This window comes from Urocampus carinirostris, chromosome 20 (assembly GCF_059441175.1).
Source record: "Urocampus carinirostris isolate Australia breed hairy pipefish chromosome 20, RoL_Ucar_1.0, whole genome shotgun sequence".
Lineage (NCBI taxonomy): Eukaryota > Metazoa > Chordata > Actinopteri > Syngnathiformes > Syngnathidae > Urocampus > Urocampus carinirostris.
Genome location: NC_142368.1, coordinates 24,873,447 through 24,897,761, shown reverse-complemented (window position 1 = coordinate 24,897,761; position 24,315 = coordinate 24,873,447). Strand labels below are relative to the sequence as shown.

General features: G+C 40.2%; 1 protein-coding gene across 6 annotated transcripts in view; it reads left to right on the top strand.

Annotated features, from left to right (window-relative positions):
• The first annotated feature begins 335 nt into the window (after positions 1 to 335).
• Positions 336 to 24,315, top strand: part of fbxo25 (F-box protein 25) — a 48,474-nt gene continuing 24,494 nt past the window's right edge. Inside the window, exons 1-3 of one of the 6 annotated variants that reach the window (XM_088324555.1) lie at positions 336 to 449; positions 817 to 940; positions 20,171 to 20,274. In XM_088324555.1, the coding sequence (XP_088180681.1) occupies positions 822 to 940; positions 20,171 to 20,274 (223 nt within the window). In that variant the 5' untranslated portion in view covers positions 336 to 449; positions 817 to 821. Of the gene's footprint in view, positions 450 to 816; positions 941 to 2,539; positions 2,633 to 20,170; positions 20,275 to 24,315 lie in introns of those variants that run through there. The other 5 variants (XM_088324558.1, XM_088324557.1, XM_088324556.1 and 2 more) reach the window with 5 other exon arrangements.

The following is a 24,315-nucleotide window of genomic DNA, read 5'->3' as shown; positions in this document are numbered from 1 at the left end:
GCATCAATAATAACCGACGTGCTTTATGATAGTGGTGATAAAAAGTTGGCTACAAGGACCTGGCGATTGACCACATATTGATCTGATTTAGTAAATATTATGCTATCTTCATTGTTGTTTTAGATCTGCGTTAGATGTAATAATGACTCCCAATACAACAATACATGTGCAGGGTCTACGGTCACGTGTTGGAGAACCCCCCACGAAAAAAACCGAGAATTAAATGGCGGGGCTGAAAAGATTGACAGAAGTTTCCGGCGAATCAGCATCGGCATTCTGCGTAGCAACAGTGATAAATATCTGCCTGTCGTCCAATCAGACAAGACGTAGGCGGAGTCGACGCCTTCTAGCGCCGTTGTGTTTACTTCCGTCAATATTTCCATTCGATAAGCGAGAACTGAAACAAAAAAAAAAAACGACAAAGAAAAAGATTGTCATCTGTTTTGAAGGTTAGTGTAATTATTTATTTATCATAAAATGAGAGTTTTCATTTTCGGGTGGTCCTTTTTCGCGTATACGGGGTAAACTGACTGCTTGTGGCGAACTACAGTAGAAAATGGAAGTGCGGTTTTTGGGCGCAAACATTTTTTTTCTGTTGAACTTTTTTAAATTTGCTGCTGACAAATTGATTTTGTGCTCTATCAAACAACGACATACTCTTGGTTGACAGGTGCTTGTAAACGGCCCTGTGTTATGAGTTGATATTACGATGACGTCGCCCCGTTTTGTTTTTTCACGTCATGATGATGTTGTCATGTTAAAGGAAAATTATTGAAATTTTGATCTTCGTTGATATTTGTCTTCCTTGTCTTCCAGCTAGGATGCCTTTCTTGGGCAGGGACTGGAGGTCGCCAGGATGGAGCTGGACCAAGACGGAACACGGCTGGAAGAGGATCATCTTCTTTGGACATGACATTGACGATATCCGCAGAGGGATTGAGTAAGTTACACATCGATGTTACATATTTGTACAAACATTTTGTGTTCTAAAAATAAATCAATGATGGTTTTTATTTTTAACTGTGAAAATTGCAAAGAGTGCAAGATAAAAACTCGAAGACCATTTTTTATGCAAGAACTAGAAACTTGTGTGGCAAAAATCAAGTTCAATCATATAGGCACACCCCAAAAACCTTTAACTTGAGTAAGCACTTCCTGTCTCTGCAGTAATTGCATACATTAAATAACAAAAAAACAATCATGATTTGTGAAAAAATGACTAATATAACTGCAGATTACTGAGGAGTTGTTACATTATGTACTGTATTGAACAATATCATACTCACAACACTACTGATTTATTCGTTAGACCAGGGGTCGGCAACCTATGACACGCGTGCCAGCAGTGGCACGTGAGGGTTTAACCCGTTGCATGCAAGCGCACGGCAAAATAATGATTATTTTTTAAAAATGCGCATTTTTACCTGAAATTCAGACATTTTCAGTTGTGCACCGTGTTTACGGGAGCGCCCCTCCTTTTCTGTTTCGTGTGTGAGTGCGTGTCTGCGCCGCGCCTCGCAGAGTAGAGCTCCGTGTTTTAACCCAGCCAACGAAACACAGGCGCGCGATAAATGAACGAATTATGACGGCTCCTCTTGCGAAAACATCTTGTTCTTTACAGCCAGCGTGGACAGATGAGTGGGGCTTTGCGCAATAAAAACGACCGTGCTGTTTGTGCATTATCCCTCGAGTGCGTTGTACCTCGCACAGCAAGTGTCAAACGTTGTTACGAGACAAAACATGAGTATGATTTCAAGGATGAGTCTCTGACTAGGCGGAGACATTAAAACGCTGTGTGTCCAGGTACGGCCAACAAACACAGACCCTGAAGACCTTTGTCACTGCTAAAAACACCACCACTGAAGCAAGCTATCACATTGCTCACTGCATAGCAAAGCATAGAAAACCATTATTTTGAACAAGCGTGCGTGCGTTCTGCTTTGCTGGTATTTCAGGTTTTGATATTTTCTGCAACAAGAGATCATTGATGAATGGTATGGTAGCTGTCCGCACTTGTTTTTTGATTGTAGTTCATTGTTAATGAAGAATGGTTGATTCTGAATAATTCTTGTGGCAAAAAGTTGAAGTCATGGATGGCTACAGGCCTTTACACTTCTTATTCACATTCATTTTTTCGTTGATTGATGAACAAGAATAGTGGAAGATAAATTGGTCAGTTATATGATTAAAATGTATGTCCATGTTGTATATTTGGACTGGTGTAAAATTATAGGTCTTTTGGATATTAAAAAATTGTTGTGCAAGTCATTAATCTTGGTGTGGCACACTGATTTACAAGGAAATTTGAAAGTGGCACTCCACACCAAAAAGGTTGCTGACCCCTGCGTTAGACCATGGGTTGGGAACCTATGGTTACGAGACATACATGGCTCTTTTCATTCGTACATATGGCTCGAGAAAATACAGTAGGACCTCGCTACTTCGCGGCTTCAGAGCTTCGCGGTCTGTACTGGTTAAAAAATTATTTTTTTTTTAAATTTTTAATCTTCTTCGCAGATTTTCACTTTTTGCGGGGTTTTTCGGCGGAACGTCAGCGGACGCGGGATAAGGCGGCCGGCTGGATGGGACGGGACGCTCGTCCGACGACCCCAGTAGCGCGGTGCGACGACAGGTGGCCGTCCGCGCGCGACGGGCGAAAGGCGGCGGACGTGCGCGGGACCCCCGTAACTGGGGAATCCCCCTCGGCCGACGACTCTAGCACGGCGCGCCGTTCTCATTTCCCAGCGCGCGTTTTCGGTGCGGCTTTTTTTTTGAAGGGGCGTCGCTACTTCGCAGATTTTCACTTTTAGCGGGTGGTTTTGCTCCCCATTAACCGGGTCTAAAATAATAAGAATAAAAAAAAAAACTTTTTTTTTTTCTTTTTGAAGGTGTGCCGCTACTTCGCAGATTTTCACTTATCGCGGGTGGTTTTAGTCCCCATTACCACGATAACTGAGGTCTTACTGTATGCTACTTGGACAAATGGCCGCATAACATCCCCTGTTAAAATGTCAAGTTTAGTGCATGCATAGCCAAAGCTACTCATATAGTTCGGTCCAGTATATAAAGTTTTACTTACAGTATACAATCAAGGTGTCTCATCAACATATCCCGTTTTGGCTAAACATCGCTAAAAATCCTTTACTTGGAAGCTCTTTAAGTAATGTATGTTCACTTTTGAGACACTTTATGATTAAAAAACGCGATAATAGTCCTTCAACACACAATGCGGCACCCATTTACTCACAGTAAGACCGACTATGTAAAATACTGCGACAATATTAGCAATCTATGTTGGCGTCATCGTCTGCTATCAGTGACCGGTAGACTGTCCAGATTAGAGCCAAAATGTGCAAGATGAGATCGGTCTAACAATTTTTTATTTTGATTTATTTTTAAATTCTTTTTACCGGGGGTTAAAAAATGTTATACGGCGTACACAATTTAAAATAATAATTTAAAAAAAGGATAAAATACATTGACAAGTGTGAAATTGCAAAGAGTGCAAGTCAAAAACTCCATAATCATGCACTAAAAACTTGTTAAAGCAAAAATCAAGTTAAATCATGCAGGCACACCCCAAATGTTTTTAGCTTGAGTTGGCACTCCTTGTCTGTGCAGAACTTAAATCATGGAAAAACAAAACAATACACATCATGAACTGGTATCAAACGTGATGCAAAATAACTCTTTATTCCTGTTCATCATTTTATTTACATTATTTTGAAAGGTGTAATATTAGAATGAATCATTGCTGACTCTTCTCAAAGCTTAGAAAGCGTATATCAGTCCAGATTGTACAAGCACTATCGCGTGAATTTTAATGGGACTAGTTGCTGACGTCTGACCCGAGTCATTGTGTTGCTATTTTCTATTGATTGGCTAACGTGACGTAACATTCAGTATGAGAGCAAGCAAAGTTGTCACACTGAAGGGAGCTAGTCACGACATGGGACAATTAACAGCTGACATAGTGATTTGGCTCCTAGCCAGATTTTTTGATCTGACTCTCTTTGTGTCATGAGTGGGGTTTAATTTAATTCACACATTAGAAATACAGATAATACAAATCGAGATTGCAACAAAGTGAAGCTTGTGCCTTTTTTGCACCGGCAGTGTCGTTGCTGCTAAAGTCTAGAGGACCAATACTGCCATATGTATAAATAAATGTATCCATATGTAACCGCGGTGTACGTGTCCCACCAAAGATCCACATTCACGCTGGACTGGATGATGAGGTTTTTATTATTACAGTTTCTGCAAATGGATGAGTCACAACATTAGCTTTTTCTGCTGGGTCAGATCTCTTTGATCTCTTTGTAGTACTCTGGTAAAACTGACAACAAAGCATATCAAAGAGCTTTCTTTTCACTTTACAGAAAATACATTTTAGAATATCACAATACATGTATAAATCTTTGCATTTTAACAAGATACTTTTAACAAGAGATCGTATAGTGGATTTTTAATGTTTACAATGAATTCAACATGTTTTTCTCTACTCTGAATTTGAACCAACATCATCCTTTTTTTTAATGTATATGAAAAATAGGAATAAAAACAATAATGAGTATAAAAATGGGTACAATTTACCTGCAAATGGATGAGTCACAACATTAGCTTTTTCTGCTGGGTCAGATCTCTTTGATCTCTACAAGGGGAATTAATATTTAGTAAAACAGAAACAAAACGAAAATAAACCTAAACAGCTTGACAATATCAATCACATTACTATGCATGTTGAGAGATTTGTCAGCTGGGGTTATAAAGTTTAAAATTAACTTATTTTGTGGAGCACCAAAAGATATGTCTTACCTTTGTAGTACTCTGGTAAAACTGACAACAAACCCCACCTCCTGGTCACATGTTAGAAGCCAAAACCAAACCCCACCCCATACCAGCAGATGGCACTGTTGGACTCAGCATTGCAGGACATTTACCAAAAACTATACACATATTTTAGCAGGAATTTCAATAAAATAAAAGTTATTATCACACCCGTTACATACACCCCCCTGAAATTCTGCTAAAAATGGGAGTGCTACACTAAACATAAAAAAAAATCACATGCCAAAAAGGCAAATACTGATGAAAAAGAGGACCCGAAAACTGGTACAGTATTACAAGGAACAAACTGAAGTGCATGTCAGTTCTAAAACTCTCCCAAAAAGGAGTGTGAAAAGAAAGGAGGCGATCAAACTCCTAACTAAGCACAGACTCAAAGATGCCTGTTACATCTCTGAAATATCAAACATTGTTCCTGTAATTGTAAGTGCTCACATAGGCACAATTCTTGTTTCTTACTCAAGCTTTGTTACTCAAACTGAAAGTGCATCTCTACTGAACTTAAACTAGGAACTAGCAGATATTGCGGACAGAGGATTGTCACCTACCAACTGGTCATTCATCTGACAAATTAGACGACTAGGAGGCCTGATGGACTGGCGGACCCTAAGACCATAACGGTCAGGTTGAGCACAATTAACCTGAGCTTGAAGGTCTGGGACGGTCAAGTCTAAACAGTCAGTATCAGGGGAGTCTGCATCCGGATGGTCAGTGTTCAATGGGGTCTCGTCTGGGAGACCCATACCCAAAGAGATCATGTTTTCAGAGCACTGTGATGGGCTTTCCGTATTGTCACTTGAAGTATGGTCAACATCTTGTTCGGGGATGTGCTGACTTCCTCGACTGGATGTATCAACACTGCAAGAGTCGGACTGGGCATCAGATCTGCTGTGTAGTGAGTTATCCTCTACCTCTGGATGAACTTGCTCTTCACCTGCCTGTATCACCCAGTTTACTGTACGGGCATCACTGTCTTCAACCGCGTCAGGTAAATCAGAGCATACATCACTTCCATGCATAGCAGCGTCACACCCTGAGTGTTCAGATTCGCTGGCCAGATCATCCTCACAGGGCAAGAAGCTAACAGAGAGCAGCAAATTCCTGTGAACTACCTTCTCTTTGCCCGTCAGACAATCCTTGACTCTATAGACATTGAGATCAGGCTTGACTGATATGACTTCATACGGGGTTGACTCCCACTTATCTGCAACTTTGCGTTTCCCCGGGACACCTCTGTTGGCGATCAACACCCGGTCTCCCACGACGAGGGGTGATCCTTTGGCCCTACGGTTGTACAGCTTGGCATGGCGAGTCTGTTCTCTGAGAATATTCCTCTGTACAATCTGAGCAGCTTCATGTAGATCTTTCTTCAGATGGCTTACAAAGTCAGAGTAGCTGACAACAGCATCATTTGTATTAGCATGTTGAAACATGACATCGACAGGGAGACGAGGGATCCTACCAAACACTAGGTAAAACGGTGCAAACCCTGTTGTCTCATGCTCTGTGCAGTTATAGCAGAATGTGAGCTGCTGCAGCATTTGTGGCCACTTTGCTTTGGGCTGTGGGGGAAGGCTTCTGATCATATCTCCCAATGTTCGGTTGAATCGTTCTGCGATACCATTTCCCATGGGGTGGTACGGAGTCGTATGGGATTTCTGCACCCCTGCCATCTCTAGAAGCTCTTTGATCAGTTTGCTCTCAAAATTAGCTCCCTGATCAGAGTGGATACGCCGTGGGAAACCATAGACAAGGAAGAAATTCTGCCACAGACGGCGAGCAACTTGTTTGGCAGTTTGATTTCTGCAAGGGAAGGCGTGCGCCATCTTGGAGAAATGATCAGTTACGACCAGGACATCTACAGACTTGTTCTCTTGCTCAGCAGTCCAAAAGTCTATACAGACCAACTCCATAGGCTCAGAGGTGACTATGTTCTTGAGTGGTGCACGGTTGTGTGGTTCCGGTGTTTTCCCTACTACACAGCGCTGACAGGATTTAACATAATTCACAACATCACGTTCCATGCCATTCCAGAAGAATCGTTGCCTCACCAGAGACAAAGTACGGTTCTGGCCTTGGTGACCTGCTGAGTCATGTAAACCTTGAAGGACTTTCTGTTTCAATGAATCAGGCACCACAAACTGGAAGATTTTCTTGGCCATGTGAGGATCTTTCCTTATTTTGTAGAGCATGCCATTCTGTATGGTGAGTCTGCTCTAATGCTTCAGTAGTTTCATCACACTAGGCGACTCGACAGCTCTCTCACGCCTGGTAGGTCTCTTGTGTCTATGCACAAAGTACATGGTTCTGCTTATTGTGTTGTCCTGTTCTTGTAAACCAACAAGCTGACTCTGTGGGAGTGCCGTTGACTGATCTCCCTTCTGCAGAAGATTGAAGTTAGCATCTGTTCCCATCACTTGACCCACGCCACCAGTGGACTGAGCACTGAAGACAGCAGCAACTTCTTCTGATGTCACAGAACCATTGGAGCCTGATGGAATTGCCCTTTTTACTGACTCGTCTGATGTCCCAGCACTCTCGTCTACAACAGCGTGACAATTGTTGGATACTCTGAACACCTCTTGCACAGTACTGTTGTTCACCCCGTTGACTTGGTCCAAGAGCGAAGTATAGGGCTCGGTAACAAGGCGATGACTCACACATGACCGTACAAATGGCTCACGGCTCAGAGCGTCGGCTACGATGTTCTTTGGGCCGGGAATGTACTTCAGGTCAAAATTGTATGCAGCTAGCTTCGCTACCCACCGCTGTTCACACGCATCAAGTCTTGGTTTGGTCAAAATGTATGTCAGTGGGTTATTGTCGGTCCACGTGGTAAAGTGTCTTCCTTTCAACCAATGGCTGAATTTATCACATACCGCCCATTTCAAGGCAAGAAATTCGAGCCTGTGTGCAGGGTAGTTGAGCTGGGAGCGAGAGAGCGTCTTACTTGCAAAGGCGACTGGTCTGGCTACTTTTCCACCAGGTGGTAGCTGTGACAGGACTGCTCCAATCCCATCAAAGGATGCGTCGACAGCCAGTATAAACGGCGCATCAAAATCTGGGTGGGCCAGAGTGACACCTGTCACGAGGTCGTGCTTCAGTGTTTCAAAGGCGTTCTGGCATGCATCGGACCAATCTGCCGGCGTCAGCTTCACTTGACCTTTCTTGTGGGCTCTCTTGCGCTTATGCTTGTCACCAGATTCAGATGTGAGCCTGAACAGAGGTTTTGCCTTCGCAGAACACGCTTCGATGAAGCTTTGGAAATACATCACCATGCCTAGAAAAGATCTGATTTTACTAGGGCATGGCGTCTTGCCATCTGACTCCATTAGATCAGCGACTTGTACGTCATTTATTGCTCTCACCTTCTCTGGGTCAGTCCGAATTCCATCCTCACTGATGACATGCCCAAGAAATTTCACAGTCCGTCTGAGGAAAAAACACTTTTTGGGTGCTAGCTTGAGGTTGTGTTCCTTGAGGCGAGTAAACACCATCTGCAGGCGTTGGAGTGCAACTTCCTCCGTGGGGGCAAACACCATCAGATCGTCGAGGTAACATAATAGGCTCATGAAATTCTGATCACCGAATATCGACATCATCATCCTCATAAATGTTGCTGGGCTGTTGCAAAGTCCCTGAGGGAGCCGGTTGTACTCGTGAAGCCCGAAGGGTGATGAGAATGCTGTGTACTTTTTGTCATCAGGGTGCAAGGGGACATTGTAGTAGCCTGACGTCAGGTCCATTGTGGAGAAAAAGGCATTTCCCCCAAGTGCGGCCAAAGCATCAGCTTGATGCGGTAGTGGGTAGGCATCCTTTATTGTTCTTGCATTAAGCCTTCTGAAATCAGTGCATACCCTTAGTTCTCCATTCCGCTTCCACATGAGAACAAGCGCAGATGCATAGTCGCTAGTCGACTTCTGAATAATTCCTTTCTCTTCCATCTCGTTCAGAGTCGTCCTCAATTTTTCATACTGACTTGGTGGTATACGTCTGTAGGGTAGACGGAACGGCTTATCATCAACAAGATACCGGCCTTTGATTGGGTTGGCTCAACGACCACTGTGCTGCCCGCAGACGTCCCGGCCAACTCAGGTAACTTGCCCCAAATAACGTACTCGGTCCGTGGATTCAGCGTCACGCAACTCTTGATTTTTACTGTCCCTACCTTGTCAGGAATGCAATCACCTCTCCATCTCTCTGTGTTGGAAAGCATTGACAGGAATTGACTGTGGTGATCGGACAGACCGTTGTCAGGAGTGGAAACTAATCTCCAATAGCCATCTGTACTTTTCAATTGAGTCAAAATATATTTGATGGCATTGCTGCCAAGGATCATCTGTTCTGTCTGGCCTGGCACCACCATTACTGGTATTATCATTTGGCACCCGTAAACTGTGACGTGAATGTCGTACATGTCTCTGGGAGAAACTTGGTGTCCACCTCAGCCTACAATGACATAATTATCGGCCGTGTAACTCATCATATCAGGGAATTGCTGCAGGAGGGACTTAGCCGTGTCCTCACTTACTGTACAAGCCATCGACCCGCTGTCCAATAGCGCTCTGAAAGTGGGGCCTTCTTGCACAAGTACAGGTGTGTAAAACAGTTCGTCAGTCTCCGCTATTCTCTGAAACCCCTGAAAGATCAGCTTCTTCGATGGAGGTATCTTGTTGCTATACAACTCATAAATTGATTTATTATCTTGCATGTCAGGCATCACATTAGTGGTGGGAGGTATACTCAGTTGATCTGCACTGTTCTCCCCTAAGCGCAGATCAGTTAGTTTCCCTGAGGCAGTGGGACAACTTTCGTCACTGGACAATCACGTCGAGAATGCCCTGGGGCATGGCAGTGAAAGCAAAGGTTTTTGTCTCGGCAATGAGAGAGAGCACTGTGTTCGACTTCTTTGCAAATGATACATGGCTTGTCAGTGAAACCATTAATTCTGTCTCCAGGTCGCCTGGTTGGAGCTCGCCTTCTCCCTTGAAACTGGTTTGAGGTAACACGTATCAGAACCTTCTCCAACATACTAATAACGTCCGTTAGAGAGACATACTGTGGGCTCGAAGTCTGAGGTGGCTCGTGCATGAGGGTTGGATCATGGTTCACCTCAGCTTTGTGTACGGCAATTTCCGCTCTATTCGCAGGTTGTTGTAGGGAATCTGCTTTGTAGCTCTTCTCAGCATGGTATTCATTCAGCACCTCTAGTACCTCACATGCTGACCACTTTTCGATGGTTTTTGATCTGTAAGTGAGTGCCAGTTCCTTGCATGGGCAGTTCCTAATAAAAATGCGAGTGACCTCTATTTCAGGGTTGTCAAATGTTTTGCCCTGCTCACTCAAGCACTCAGAGGCACCCGTTACACATAGATAATTTCACACAAGTATATGCCAGATAAATGAATGAAGACATAACCAAATCACTTAACACCTAAATATATGACATTAATGCATTTGATTCGTATGTTTTGTGTTTTAGTCATTTATTTTTGTCATTTATTCATTTTGGTATTTATTTTGTAATTTATTAATTACAAGATTTTTCTTTTTTTTCATGTATTAGTCATGTTTTATGTCTTATTTTTTGTTGTGTATTTTTCTGGATTTTGTTAACAACAAAATGGTGTTCAAATGAGGGGGCAGGTCAAACTGGCTGAGCTTTTCACCTCTAGGTAATTTATTCATCTCTGATACACTAATAGGCAAGTGGGCTGCCTTACTATTTGAATAACATTTTGTTGTGACACATGAGAAAATACAAAACAAATAAATAAATGGCAAAATACAAGAAAAATTACATGATAAAAACACGACTGAAAAATCATGACAAAATACACGACAAAACATACAACAAAATACATGACAAAAATACAGAAATAAATAAACTACAAAATAGTGGACACATTGCATAAACAAATGCATAAAATCCATGTATTTCACATATTCAGGTGTTACAGTGAACCATCGTTTATCACGTGGGTTATGTTCCAAAAAGAACCTTTAATAGGCAAAATATGAGTTTTTTTTACTATTAGTATAAAATGAAGTAATTATTCTTCATCAAAACTAACGAACAAACCATTTTTACAGGCTCAAGAATCCATTTAACAAATAAAAGTACTGTACAGTATATCAGTTTACCAATACTTACTCTCTGTTTAGCCATCAGAATGCAGAACACAATGCAAAATCTGTGAAGCAGTGATACTGTGAAAAGTGAACTGCGTTATAGCGAGGGATTACTGTACATTATTTTGTTTGCAATTTCATACATTTACAGTATGTGGCCTTTATTTGTAGATAATTTTTTGCTTGTACATTTTATTTTTACATAAGGCAGGATCGTTCCTCCGTATTAATGACGTTGACTCCCATCCAGTAACAATGCTGTTGATTATTAAAATGTACTGTATTTTCCGCACTATAAGGCGCACCGGGTTATAGGGCGCACCCCCCAAAAATAGTTTTTGGTCCTATATTTTCCATACACAAGGCGCACCGGATTATAAGGTGCTACAATGGGAACGTCGACAAAACAGTCAGATAGTTCAGTCAAACTTATTATCCCCTTAACATTCCGAAAGCTTGCAAAGAAGCAAATAAGTGTCTCAGACATGTACGGAAACAGTGTCTGTACGATGTCACCAATCACTCAAATGCATCGTTCCAAATATCATTCGGAAGGTTAAAGTCTTGGGATTCAAGAAATGCCAAACATTTCTTAGTTTCCATTTTATTTTTTTGCTGGCAACTGTGTGGACACTAAAGTAAGAATTTTATTGTGCAGGGAAACAGGGTTCTTTAGTGTGCATATGACAATAAACACTTTGAATTTAATTTAGTTTAAAAATAGACTCATCACAGAAACATCAAGATCGTTCTAAAACAAGATACCGGGAAAATATAAAGCCGCATAGCTCACCTAAGTTCTCTTGCAGCCATCACGTTCAATGATGATACGTAACCATGGTCTTCTTACAACCGTGAGTGTAGTAAATCCAGGAGAGTAAAATACTTACAAATACAGAATAGTAAAAAAATGTTTTCTCTATGCCGTAGTGCAACCCAACGTGTGATTCACATTCATCTTTTTCGGCCTATTGCAGGCTTTGTTTTGCCCCTTTAGCCTATGCGAGCCTGTAAATGATAAAAAGGATCCGCCCCCCTTACCTCCGAATAACTTTAGCCAATAGTGACTGATTCAAATGATGATTGACACATTGGTTAGGAAATGAAACGCCGGTATATAAATCCCAGCATACACCGCGGACGACTTCGCCTTCGGGGGAAAATCTAGTCGGCGGCTGCTTGCCTTAGTTGCAAGACTTTGCGACTTCATATGATCCATATATAAGGCTCACTGTATTATAAGGCGCATGGTCAGCTTTTGAAAAAAATAAAGACTTTTAGGTGCGCCTTATAGTGCGGAAAATACAGTATCAATTCTCCTTTCCACATATTTTCTTCCGTTTTCACGCTGTAGCAGTTTTTGCAAACACGTGTCATCATGATGTCACCAGTCACTGAAATATGTCATGTCACATATCATTGGGAAGCTTAAATACTTTTGATTCAAGATATGATGACCATTTTTATCTCTACTTATCACAGAAACATCACGATCAGTCTGAAACAATATACCAGAAAACTATAAAACCGGTATAACCTACCCAAAAAGTGCTGTAGTATTCCACTGACTTAATCAATTCTTCTCTAACATGGTCTTGTTGCATTCACGAAAGTCTAGTGAATCACACCGATTACAATATTTAATCAAAAACACGCGATTATGCCGACATGAAAAAAAAAATGAGCCTAAATGCATTCCTGCATCGTTTGATGGTCTTTGTTGTAATCCATTTGTTTTGCCCCATAAATCCCTTAAAAGTAAACAGATTTCATAAAATGATTTCCAATATGGCTGTTAGGCTCTGACCTTTCGATTGACACCACACTTGACCGATTGCAAATGTTTTTTTCTTTTAGATTACGCAATGTTATTCGTACTCGCAGTGATTATTTCAGTTTTGGACAAAACTTCAGGGTGCTACCTTTCACAAGAGTCCAAAGCATCCATATTCTCCAAACTGTTCAAGAACAGCATTTAATTTACCTTGGCTATGTCTTGGATTTTAGGCGAATTTGACAGGATTGTTAATGCAGGGGTGTCCAAACCTTTCAAAAAGTGAGCCAGATTTATTAAGATGAAAATATGTGAGGGCTGACTACTCAGCCTGGCTTTCTTTGAAACATTAACTCTAACACCTAAAACATGCATGAGAAGCTAATAGGGCGGTATGTGAATTTCCCTTCGGGGATGAACAAAGTATCTATCTATCTATCTATCTATCTATCTATCTATCTATCTATCTATCTATCTATCTATCTATCTATCTATCTATCTATCTATCTATCTATCTATCTATCTATCTATCTATCTATCTATCTATCTATCTATCTATCTATCTATCTATCTATCTATCTAAATTGTCCATAGGTGTGAATATGACAATAAATTGCAGTGTCTCTATGTGGCCCTGTGGTGAACTGCTGACTCACCCAGGGCGTAACCCACCTTCACCCAAAGAATGCTAGGATACGCTCCACCAGGCCACCTGACCCTAAGCTCAGGAATACGCTGGTAAAGAAAATGAATGAATTTATAGTTTTTTTGTTTTTGTTTTAACAAAATCACAAACAATTATAAAAAGAACAAAAAGTATGTCTGGTAAAACAATATTTATTTCACTCATTTTTATTTAACTGAGGAATAAACAAACATATTTTTAGCATTTTCATTTTACTTGCGGGATTTTGTAGAAAAAGTACTGATCTGCTTCTAAAAAAGCTTCCAGTAGCGTCACCTTTTCACAGCGTTAGTTTTTTGTAGTCCGCATGTTTCCTCTGGCAGTGCCTCTTGATATTAAATTATTTAAAAATAACCACTGTCAAATTAGGCAGAAACAGTTGTTTGGGATTTCGGTGAGAAAATACTCAAATTTTCACTTGTCCTAGAAGCGGCGGCCCTCACAATCAACTATCTTTTTTTAATTTACATCAGAAATTGTAGAGGGCTAAAATTCTTACAGAAAGCCAAAAGCAAGGTGGCCAAAGGACTACTGCCATCATCTGATGAAATCGTGATTATTATTTTTTTTTTTTGACAAATGTGTTTTATACTGTGGTCAACATTATTTGCTGGCCACATATTATTCATTTTATGACAGAGGCAGTATAAATTTGATCACAGGTCTTTAAGGAAAAAAAATAAAATAAAAAAATAACGGCACATCAGTGCTTTTTCAAAAGATCCTGCAAGTCAAATGAAAATGTTTCAAAGGCAAGCTACAATGTTGCAACACTGATCGCCAAGCACTACAAACAGTTCACGCAGGGTGAATTTTTTTTTTAAGACTGTTCAAAGAACGCTAGTCTGAATAGTCAGCCCTCACATATTTTCAGCTTACTAAACCATGGCCCACGATCTGAAAATTTAGACACCCCTGCATTAAGGCGTGGGCCTCAAAGTATCATCCCGTGGGTTGAAAATAACCCCCCCCCCCCCCCCCCCCGCCCCCACCCCCGCCCCAGCAGCAATTTCGAGAACCCTTGATCTAAAGGGTATTGGTGACTTTTGTTTTGATGACTTCCACGCCATGTTTTGCACAAGAGTCTTAGGGCGAGACCTCAAAGTCTGCAAGCCACACTTTGTTTTTTTTAAGACTTGGCAAAGGGTCCACCTCCGTTGAACGTTGATGGATTTCAATAGCCTCCAAATTTCTAAACCAAAGGTTTAAACTCTTTTTTTCTACTATTTCCACGCCCACGTCTCCAGTCCAAATTCTGGGCTGTCCATTCAGGTGAGAAAACTGACCCTGTGCAGTGTGATGATTGCACTTGATGCCATTAGGTCGAGTCTCCACTTTATGAATGATTTTTGGGGTTAGGCTTCACTAATAGTACATTCCACAGAGGTCGGGTTAGGACCTCGGATGGCGGCGGACCGACGATTGAGAAAGGGATCAAGCCTGGGTTGTTTGGAGTTCAGCCAAGCAGAATTCCCAATTCCCAGTACAACAATTTTCCTCATTTTGGCAGCACCGAATGTATCTTTATGTTTCTTTATGAGGATGAAAATTTTGTTTGGATTCTACACGAGTTCATAGCAAATTACTGAATTCGCATTTTTTTGTGAAAACGACAAAAAGGTAAAAACTAATTATGAAATGTCCATTTTTACTCCTCTAGATCAGGGTTTTTCAACCTTTTTTTGAGCCAGGGCACGTTTTTTTACATTGGAAAGATATTGTGGCACACCACTAACTAAAAATGTTATAAAATGACACTGCACAGTATGTTTAATTACAATATAATTTACCCCCAGTTTTTACAGCACAGACACTTGACAATGACCTAATATTTGCAGAAAATGATTTTTAAATGTTTTATAAGATTTTAAATTTTAAAAAATGACATTGGATAATTTCTCACGGCACACCTGACGATCTCTCACGGTACACTAGTGTGTCGCGGCACTGTGGTTGAAAATCACTGCTCTAGATGGTGTTCTTGGTTATAATACAAAGGCTAGTTCAGGGGTCCGAAACCTATGACACGCGTGCCAGCAGTGGCACGCGAGGGGTTAACCATTGGCACGCGAGCGCACGGAAAAATAATAATGATTATATATTTTAAAAATGCGCATTTTTAACATTAGACATTTTCAGTTGTTTGCCATGTAATTTAGAGGATTTACGTTGTGTCAGTGTGTGTTTTCTCGGCGCCTCGCAGAGGAGAGATCCGTTTTTTAACCCAGCCAACGAAACACACGCGTGCGATAAATGAACCAATCATGACGGCTCCTTGAGCGAAAACATCGCGTCCTTTCCAGCCAGCGTGGACAGATGACTGGGGCTTTGTGCAAAAAATGACCGTGCTGTTTTGTGCATTATGCCCCGAGACCGTTGTACTTTGCGCATCAAGTATTAAACTTCATTACTGGATGAACATGAATTCAAGGCAGAGACATTAAAACGCGCTGTGTCCAGGTGCGGCAAACAAACACAGACCCTGGAAAACCTTTGTCACTGCTAAAAATAAAAGTTATCACATTGCTCACAGCACAGCAAAGCACAGAAAACCATTTACTGATGGAGAATATTTTAAAGAAGTGTGTGTGTGTGTGCGTGTGCGCGCGTGTGTGTGCGTGTGCGCGCGTGTGTGCGCGTGTGCGCGCGTGTGTGCGCGTGCCTTCTGCTTTGATGCTGTTATTTCAAGTTTTGATATTTTCCGCAACAAGATATTATTGATGAATGGTATGGTAGCTATATACATAGCACTTGTTTTTTTGATTGTAGTTAATTGTTAATGAAGAATGGTTGATTCTGGTTCTTGTAGCAAAAAGTTGAGGTCGTGGATGGCTACAGGCCTTTCCACTTGTTATTCACATTAATTTTTACGTAGACTGATGAAAAAGAACAGTGGAAAATAAATTGGTTAGTTATACCAGTGTTTTTCAACCAGTCTACCGGGGCACACTAGTGTGCTGTGAGACCTTGTCTACTGTGCCGCTGGAATTTGCCCAATTTTATCTTTCCAAAAAATCAGGGCATTATTCAGTATTTTTGCAATCTTCAGACGAGGAACTGTAACAGTCATCCATATCAGTAGGTGGCAGTAGATTTTTATATACTTTTTATGTACTAATTATCTGCTCTTGAGGTAGCACTGTACATTTCACATTTTAATTTGTTTAATAAAGCAGTTTAAGATTGCACTTTAAAAAACATAAAGCACATCATGCTTTTTTATCTTAAGTATTATTTTCTGTACTAAATATCTGCTTGTGAGGGAGTACAGTGAAATATTTGACATAACTTCATTTTCAAACATTTTCGACGGACGGTGTTGAAATACACGATTAAAATGTATATCCATGTTGTATATTTGGACTGGTGTAAAATTACAGCTCTGTTAGATATTAAAAAAAATGTTGTGCGAGTCATTAATCTTGGTGTGGCACACTAATTTACCAGGAAATTTGAAAGTGGCATTCCACACCAAAAAGGTTGCTGACCACTGGGCTAGTTCAAAACAATTTTAAATGAATATTTAAACAAAAAGCGCCATCTAGAGGAATCGATCAATATTATAAGGGTTTTATGAAGTATTCCTGTACAGTACTTTTACTTTTAGAGGGTTTTTGTAGTATTTCTATTATAGGATGTTTGTAGTATTTCCAAAGTAGTATTTTTATAGTATTACTGTAGATACACTTTTGTAGTATTTTTGTGGTGTTTTTGTAGTATTTTGTGTATTATTCTGTAATATTTTAGCAGTACTTCTGTAGTACTATTTCTGTCATTGTATTTTTGTCGTACGTCTGTAAAAGAATTTGTCTATTATTACCTATATTTCATGTTGTTGATGTCTGTACAGCCCTTTGAGACTTCTTGTGATTAAGGACTATACAAATAAACATGAATTGACTTGACCTCAAAAAACATACCAGAGAAGTGTGTGTGTGTGTGTCTAATATATATATATATATATATATATATATATATATATATTAATGTGTATATGTATATGTGTGTGTGTGTATATGTATATGTGTGTGTGTGTATATGTATATATGTGTGTATATGTATATGTGTGTGTAGATAGATAGATAGATAGATAGATACTTTATTCATCCCCGAAGGGAAATTCACATTTCCAGCAGCATCCTTGAGCTGAGAAAAATACAATAATAAAGCAAAAAGAATACAATATACAAATACCCAGTGTGACGTGCAAATGCAGTAAGATTCGGTAATATGCAATGTAGGTGGTGTGGTTTACTGTGGGCTTTTACTCTGCCGGGTAAAGTTAAAGAGCCTCATGGCATGAGGAAGAAAAGATTTCTTCAGTCTGTCCGTAGTACAAGACAGTGACAGCAGTCTGTCGCTGAAACTGCTCTTCTGTCTGGAGATAATGCTGTGTAGTGGATGCGATGGATTGTCCATGATTGACCGCAGCTTTTTCAGTGCCCGTCTCTCAGCTACTGTTGTTAGGCTGTTTCCTGTACTCCTCCTCCTGCCCATTTCTGATACATCCCACGATCGCAGTGTCTTTGGCAAACTTTTGCACATGGCAGGACTCAGAGTTGTACTTAAAGTCCGATGTATATAGAGTGAATAGGAACGGTGTGTGTATATGTGTGTAATGATGTGTATGTGTGTATATATGTGTGTGTGTGTGTATATATATGTGTGTGTGTGTATATATATGTATATGTGTGTGTGTATATATATATATATATATATATATATATATATATATATATAATGTGTGTATATATATATATGTATAAGTGTGTGTGTATATATATGTATAAGTGTGTGTGTATATATATATATGTATATATATATATATATATGTGTGTGTGTATAAATATATATATATATATATGTGTGTATATATGTATATATATATATATATATATATGTGTGCATATATATATATATATATATATATATGTAAAATATAACTTAATGTACCTTTAAAAGAATAGTGTGTAATATTTAGGCTGCATTCTGGTAAAAAATTTGTTGATTTAAAAAAAAAAAAGAAATAACAATACATGAACAAAAAATACATGAAAAATCATACAAACATGCATTTACTCTTCCTAAGATGAGCCTAACCTAAACAGAGCTGACATGAGTGTGTGGCATCTTGCTGCTACAGGTACCCTAAAACTTCAAAAAGGGTGGACAAAAAAAAACAAAACAATTAAAATGGTATTGTACATGTGTCGAGCAGGCGCCATCAAGACAGACGACAGCTGCATTGTCCTCAAGGTAGCGTTATTTAAATTTTGGGTTGATATTTTAAAGTACAGTGCCTGTTTGTTTGTTTGTTTGTACATGATTCAATTGTTTGTTTGTTTGTACATGATTCAAATTTAATCTTTTCTTCCGGCGCCGTCACAAATGGCAGCCACTCCAGCAGCTCCCGTGATTGTTCTCGATTGTTCTCAGCTCAGGGATGCTGCTGGAAATGTGAATTTCCCTTCGGGGATGAACAAAGTATCTATCTATCTATCTATCTATCTATGTTTTGGTTACTTTGAGTTTGTGTAGTCTGTATATTTTCTTGTTCTATTTAGCACTCGTTTTTGATTTTACTAAATAGTTACACCTAGTTGTCAAGTAATTTATAGTGTCCCCTTAAAAACGTCATCTAGACCATTTGGTCCTGGTTGGCAGTTGAAAAGTTTTTTGTTTTTTTTAAGGTGGGCTGAATGCCAGAACACTTAAACTTTTTTGTTTTCTTTTCAAGTCAAGTCATGTTTATTTGTACAGCTCTTTATCACAATCAGTCTCAGAGGGCTGCACAGACTGACATTAACTATCCTCTGATCTGAAACCTAAATGAGGGCAACGATGAATAACCCCAAATACCTGTTCGACACTGTAGCAGCTCTCACGAGGCTAGGTAAATACGAAAAAAAACAATATTTAGATCAATCAATTCAGACAATCTCCAAAAGGTTTGTTGAAATATTATTTTTTTTCTATTTATTTTTAACAGAAGGATAATATATGAATAAGATTAATATTTTGTGCAAATATCCCTCCAAGGATCATCAATATTCCAATGAATCGTTTTTAAAAAGTATATTTTTCAAACAATATTGGAAAAAAAAAGTTGAAGTGGTTCATTTTGTTATTCTTAGATTTTCTTTTCTCCAAGTCGCAGGTATAAACTTTATTTTTTATTCTGTGCATATTTTCTTATATGCTTCGAAATACATGCAACAGACCATTTAAAAAATATTTGTATGTCAAAAAAACCTCACAATCTACCCGCAACCCCATTATTACTGAATAATTAGTTTTTTTGTTTTTCCTAAATAGTTGCATTGTCAAGAAAACAAGTGTATTAAATGGTTAAGTAATTATCATGTGCAATAATATCAATATTTTTATAGGTTCACTGAATAGATCATTTTATCAAGTATTTACCGTAGGACAAAGGTGTCCATTTTTTTTAAGTATTACTTGCTCAAGTAAATGATGCTTTTCTTTTCCTTGTGACCTATCTGCCCCATGAAAACAGTGCACGCTCTGAAAGACGCCAATAAGCTCCAAGTTGTTTTGATTTTATCACACTGCTCAATAAATTATAAAGAAAAAAAAACCCAACCTTCATTGTCACTATTTTGTGCACTGTTTCGATTCATAGAAAAGGATCATTGTTTTGGTGTTTGAGCTCTTGGAAACCAAAATAGATTAAGGCTGCTGACCTATAAAATGCACATTATGTTATCCAACAGATATACCTGCAAGGACAAAGAGAATCTGTTTGTGGAAGATATTCGCCAACTTTCCAGCATGAAAAGGAGAAAGGACTTGTACAACCACAACACCAAATCTCAGTGTGAGTTTTTGCGAGGATCACATTGGATTCATTTTATATACCGTGCCTAGCGAATGTAAGAGTAACACTGCACATCACACTGAAAACACCATCCCTACTGTTAAACATGGTGGTGGCAGCATCATGCTCTGGGGTTGCTTTTTTCAGCTATCTAGAAGATTGTTAGAGTTGATAGAAGGTGTCAAATACAGGGTGATTCTGCCAAACACTCTTTTTGAGTCTGCAAAAGACTTGATAATGTGGCAAAGGTTCACCTTCAACAGGACATGGACCCTCAACATAAAGCAAAGTCTACAATGGAATGGTTTAAAACTAACAATAAAAGGTATTAAAATGGCCAAGCCAAATTCCAGACCTCAATCCTATAGAGCATTTGTGGAAAGATCTGAAAAATCCTGTGCACAAATAATCACCATCAAACCTTGTGGAACTTGAGGTGTTTTGTAAGGAAGAATGGGCAAATATTGCCGTTTCAAGCTCTGCAAAACATAAGACATACCCAAAAACACTTTTGGCTGTTTATCTTCACACGTTTAATACAATTCCTTGATTTACTGGATAATTGTTTGATATTTTAGTTCATTTTCCTGGCCAAATCAGTATTTAAATACTAATCGAATTTTTCTACAATATTATTTCAAAGGTTGACCTGTTTTACAGTAGTTGATAAGGTCGTCTTGACTTGTTTCTGGAAGTTTGGGTTGCACTGCCCCCCATGGTTGGGCCAGGCACACCACAAAGAGCTGTGAAGACACAATCTGTTAAAGCAGGGGACTCATCTCATCTCATCAGCTGCACCGCCTATCCTCAGTAGGGTCACGGGGGTGCTGGAGCCCATCCCAGCAATCATCGGGCAGTGGGCAGGGGACACCCTGAACTGGTTGCCAGCCAATCGCAGGGCACACAGGGACAGACAACTCGCTCGCTCATTCACACCTAGGGACAATTTGGACCGGCCAATCCACCTGAAATGCATGTCTTTGGAATGTGGGAGGAAACCGGAGTGCCCGGAGGAAACCCACGCAAGCGCGGGGAGAACATACAAACTCCGCACAGTAAGTCCGGTAGCTGGATTTGAACCCACACAGGAGGTTCCCAAGACCTTAGAACTGTGCCACACACTGCGCTGCCGTGCTGCCCTAAAGGCCCGGTCACACAGCCTTTCACGGGCGTATCGAGGCTGAATCACGGCCAGAAATTTCTGCCCGTGAAGCAGACGATGTTGGACGCTTTGAGATCGCGATACAGACGAGATACAGCAGTGCTTTACACGCGGTAAGAAATTCACACGCGGTTGGCCGCGCTAAAAAGTTTTGCGCTGCTCAAAACTTTAGACCACGGGTAACCGCGGGCGGCACACGTGGTACACATGAGGTAAAGACGCGGTACGAACGTGCTACGGCCGCGGCCAAGACGTGGTTACACGCGGGCAGGACGCGAAATTTTAGCGGGTAATCGCGGGTGGAGCACGTTTGTTCTGCGCCTGTATGGCGATGTTATCACGTGCATTAGCGTGTGTACCGCGTGTAAGCACAGTCAAACGCGATGCAGCCGCGGTTACCCGCGATAAGGACGCGGAACAGTCGCCGGCGTCTGTTTCGCGGGCATACCACGGGTAAACAGCGGGTTTAGCCAATTTTGCACATTTTCCACCGCGTCTGCTTCACGGGCAGAAATTTCTGGCCGTGATTCAGCCTCGATACGCCCGTGAAAGGCTGTGTGACTGGGCCTTAAAGCAGGGGTGTCAAACTCAATTATACAGAGGGCCAGAACTCAAACCACATCTTTGGTCGCGGGCTAAACAGGATAAATATTTATTGAATACACTTCACTTAAAAAAAAAAAAAAAGTATATATATATATATATATATATATGTATATATATATATCTCATCTCATCTCATTAGCCGTACCGCTTATCCTCAGTAGGGTCGCGGGGGGCTGGAGCCCATCCCAGCAATCATCGGGCAGTGGGCAGGGGACACCCTGAACTGGTTGCCAGCCAATCGCAGGGCACACAGGGACAGACAACGCATTCGCTCATTCACACCTAGGGACAATTTGGACCGGCCAATTCACCTGAAATGCATGTCTTTGGAATGTGGGAGGAAACCGGAGTGCCCGGAGGAAACCCACGCAAGCACGGGGAGAACATACAAACTCCGCACAGAAAGTCTGGAGCTGGATTTGAACCCACGACAGGTTCCCATGACATGAACTGTGCCGCACAAGCGCTAACCACTGCGCCGCCGTGCTGCCTATATATATATATATATATATATGAATTTAAAACAGTCAGGAATATTATTCCACAATAAACAAACTTAAACATTAAATGAATTAAAAATCGTTGCTCTCCATAAAACTATCTCCTGTCAAAACTATAAAAATGAAAATGTGAAAAACTGGAAAATATTAATAGAATTTGTGCTTTTCATTTTGAGAATTTGCTTTAGTGAACAACATCTTCATATTCTTCTTTAACTCTTCAACTTTCTGTATCTTTTCTCTGGATTCAAGGTTTTTCAGCTTACTCTAAAGTATGGTGCCGTTTTACATCAAATTCCTTAATTACGGCCACAAAATCTCTACAAATAAGACACACGGATTTACCGGCAATGTCAGTTTACATAATTTTCTCGGCCATTGTGGTTTTTTTTAGTATCCGAGTATAGTTTGAAAGTTATCGGGGTTTCATAGACCCCGGCCATTATAGTAGATGTATATAAAAGGATTTCACGGATATAATTGTACGCCTGGCCGGATGTGGCCCGCGGGCCGTGAGTTTGACACCTGTGTGTTAAAGGGACAGTCTGTATTATTTAGCAAATTATGTTTGTTAAAAAAAGAAACTTCATTCATTTTAAAAAATTTTGATTTGAATAATAATAATAAGTAAAAATACAATAACTATTATAGAACTGTGCATTTTTTCAACTACCCAGTCAGAGGTGACTGTTCCCCTTGCGCCCTTCTCCTACGCTTCTCCTTGTCTCATTGTTAGTCAGGGGCTTCAAAGTTGCAACAAAGGGGATCCATTTTACAAGAGGCAAAGTCATATGGTGTTAGGTAATACAAACCAGTTTGCGGTGCACATTTATTATTATTATTTTTATTTTGGGGGGAAGCTCTCATGCTTCCACCCATGTGTCATGGTAAAAACAGCTTTTTTAATTGAAGAGGATCTCTTTAGCAAAAATAACTGAAATGCCAAACGTTACACACAAAAACCTGGAACCTATCTTCACAAGCTGTGAATGTTTGAGCACTTAAGCGCTAAACCGTTCATTTTGGCGCTGGACTTGCAGTGCACACTTGATCGTAACCCCAATATCTGCCATTCTTTCTCTTTAATCAAATCGAAAGTAGAGAAAAAAAAGTTTATTCAGTATGAACTTTACAATGCAATATTATTATCATTGATATAAACATATTTGGCATTTGGATTATATGTAAAGCAACTTACATATTCACTTTTTCCATATTTTGCTTAAAATATTCCCATTCCTACATAAATATTTTATATAGCTGATGTTATAGTTTACTAGTTATTTTGTTATTATTGTGCCCTGTACAGCCCTTTTGAGCCTTTTTGTGATGAATAAACAAATAAATATGACTTGATTTGAGGGACTCGGCCCCAAGTAAACCCCAAGCTGCATAGTTCAGCCGATCAACAAACAAACACAATAAAATGACATGTCGTCCCTCTCGAACACAAATGGGACAGCGCCAATTGACTTAACAGGAAGAACTCAAGCGAGGCATAATGGCATCGACTGTGTAATTGACCTTTTGTTTTTTTTCGGCGCTGAAGTACGCACGGATGGAGTATAGCTTCAGGTGGCGGCAAATTAAAGCTTCATGGGTTTTTTTTTCGGGCCTGTTTATCAATTCAAGTATATCCATCCGGTTTGGGCGGGTTCGGGTTTACATGCCCGCAACTCGGGCCAGATCGGGCTGAATTTTTTTTGGGCCCGATCTTACCTCTACCCTGTACACTGTATATCACAATCCTTTTTTTGCAGCTGTAGTATATAT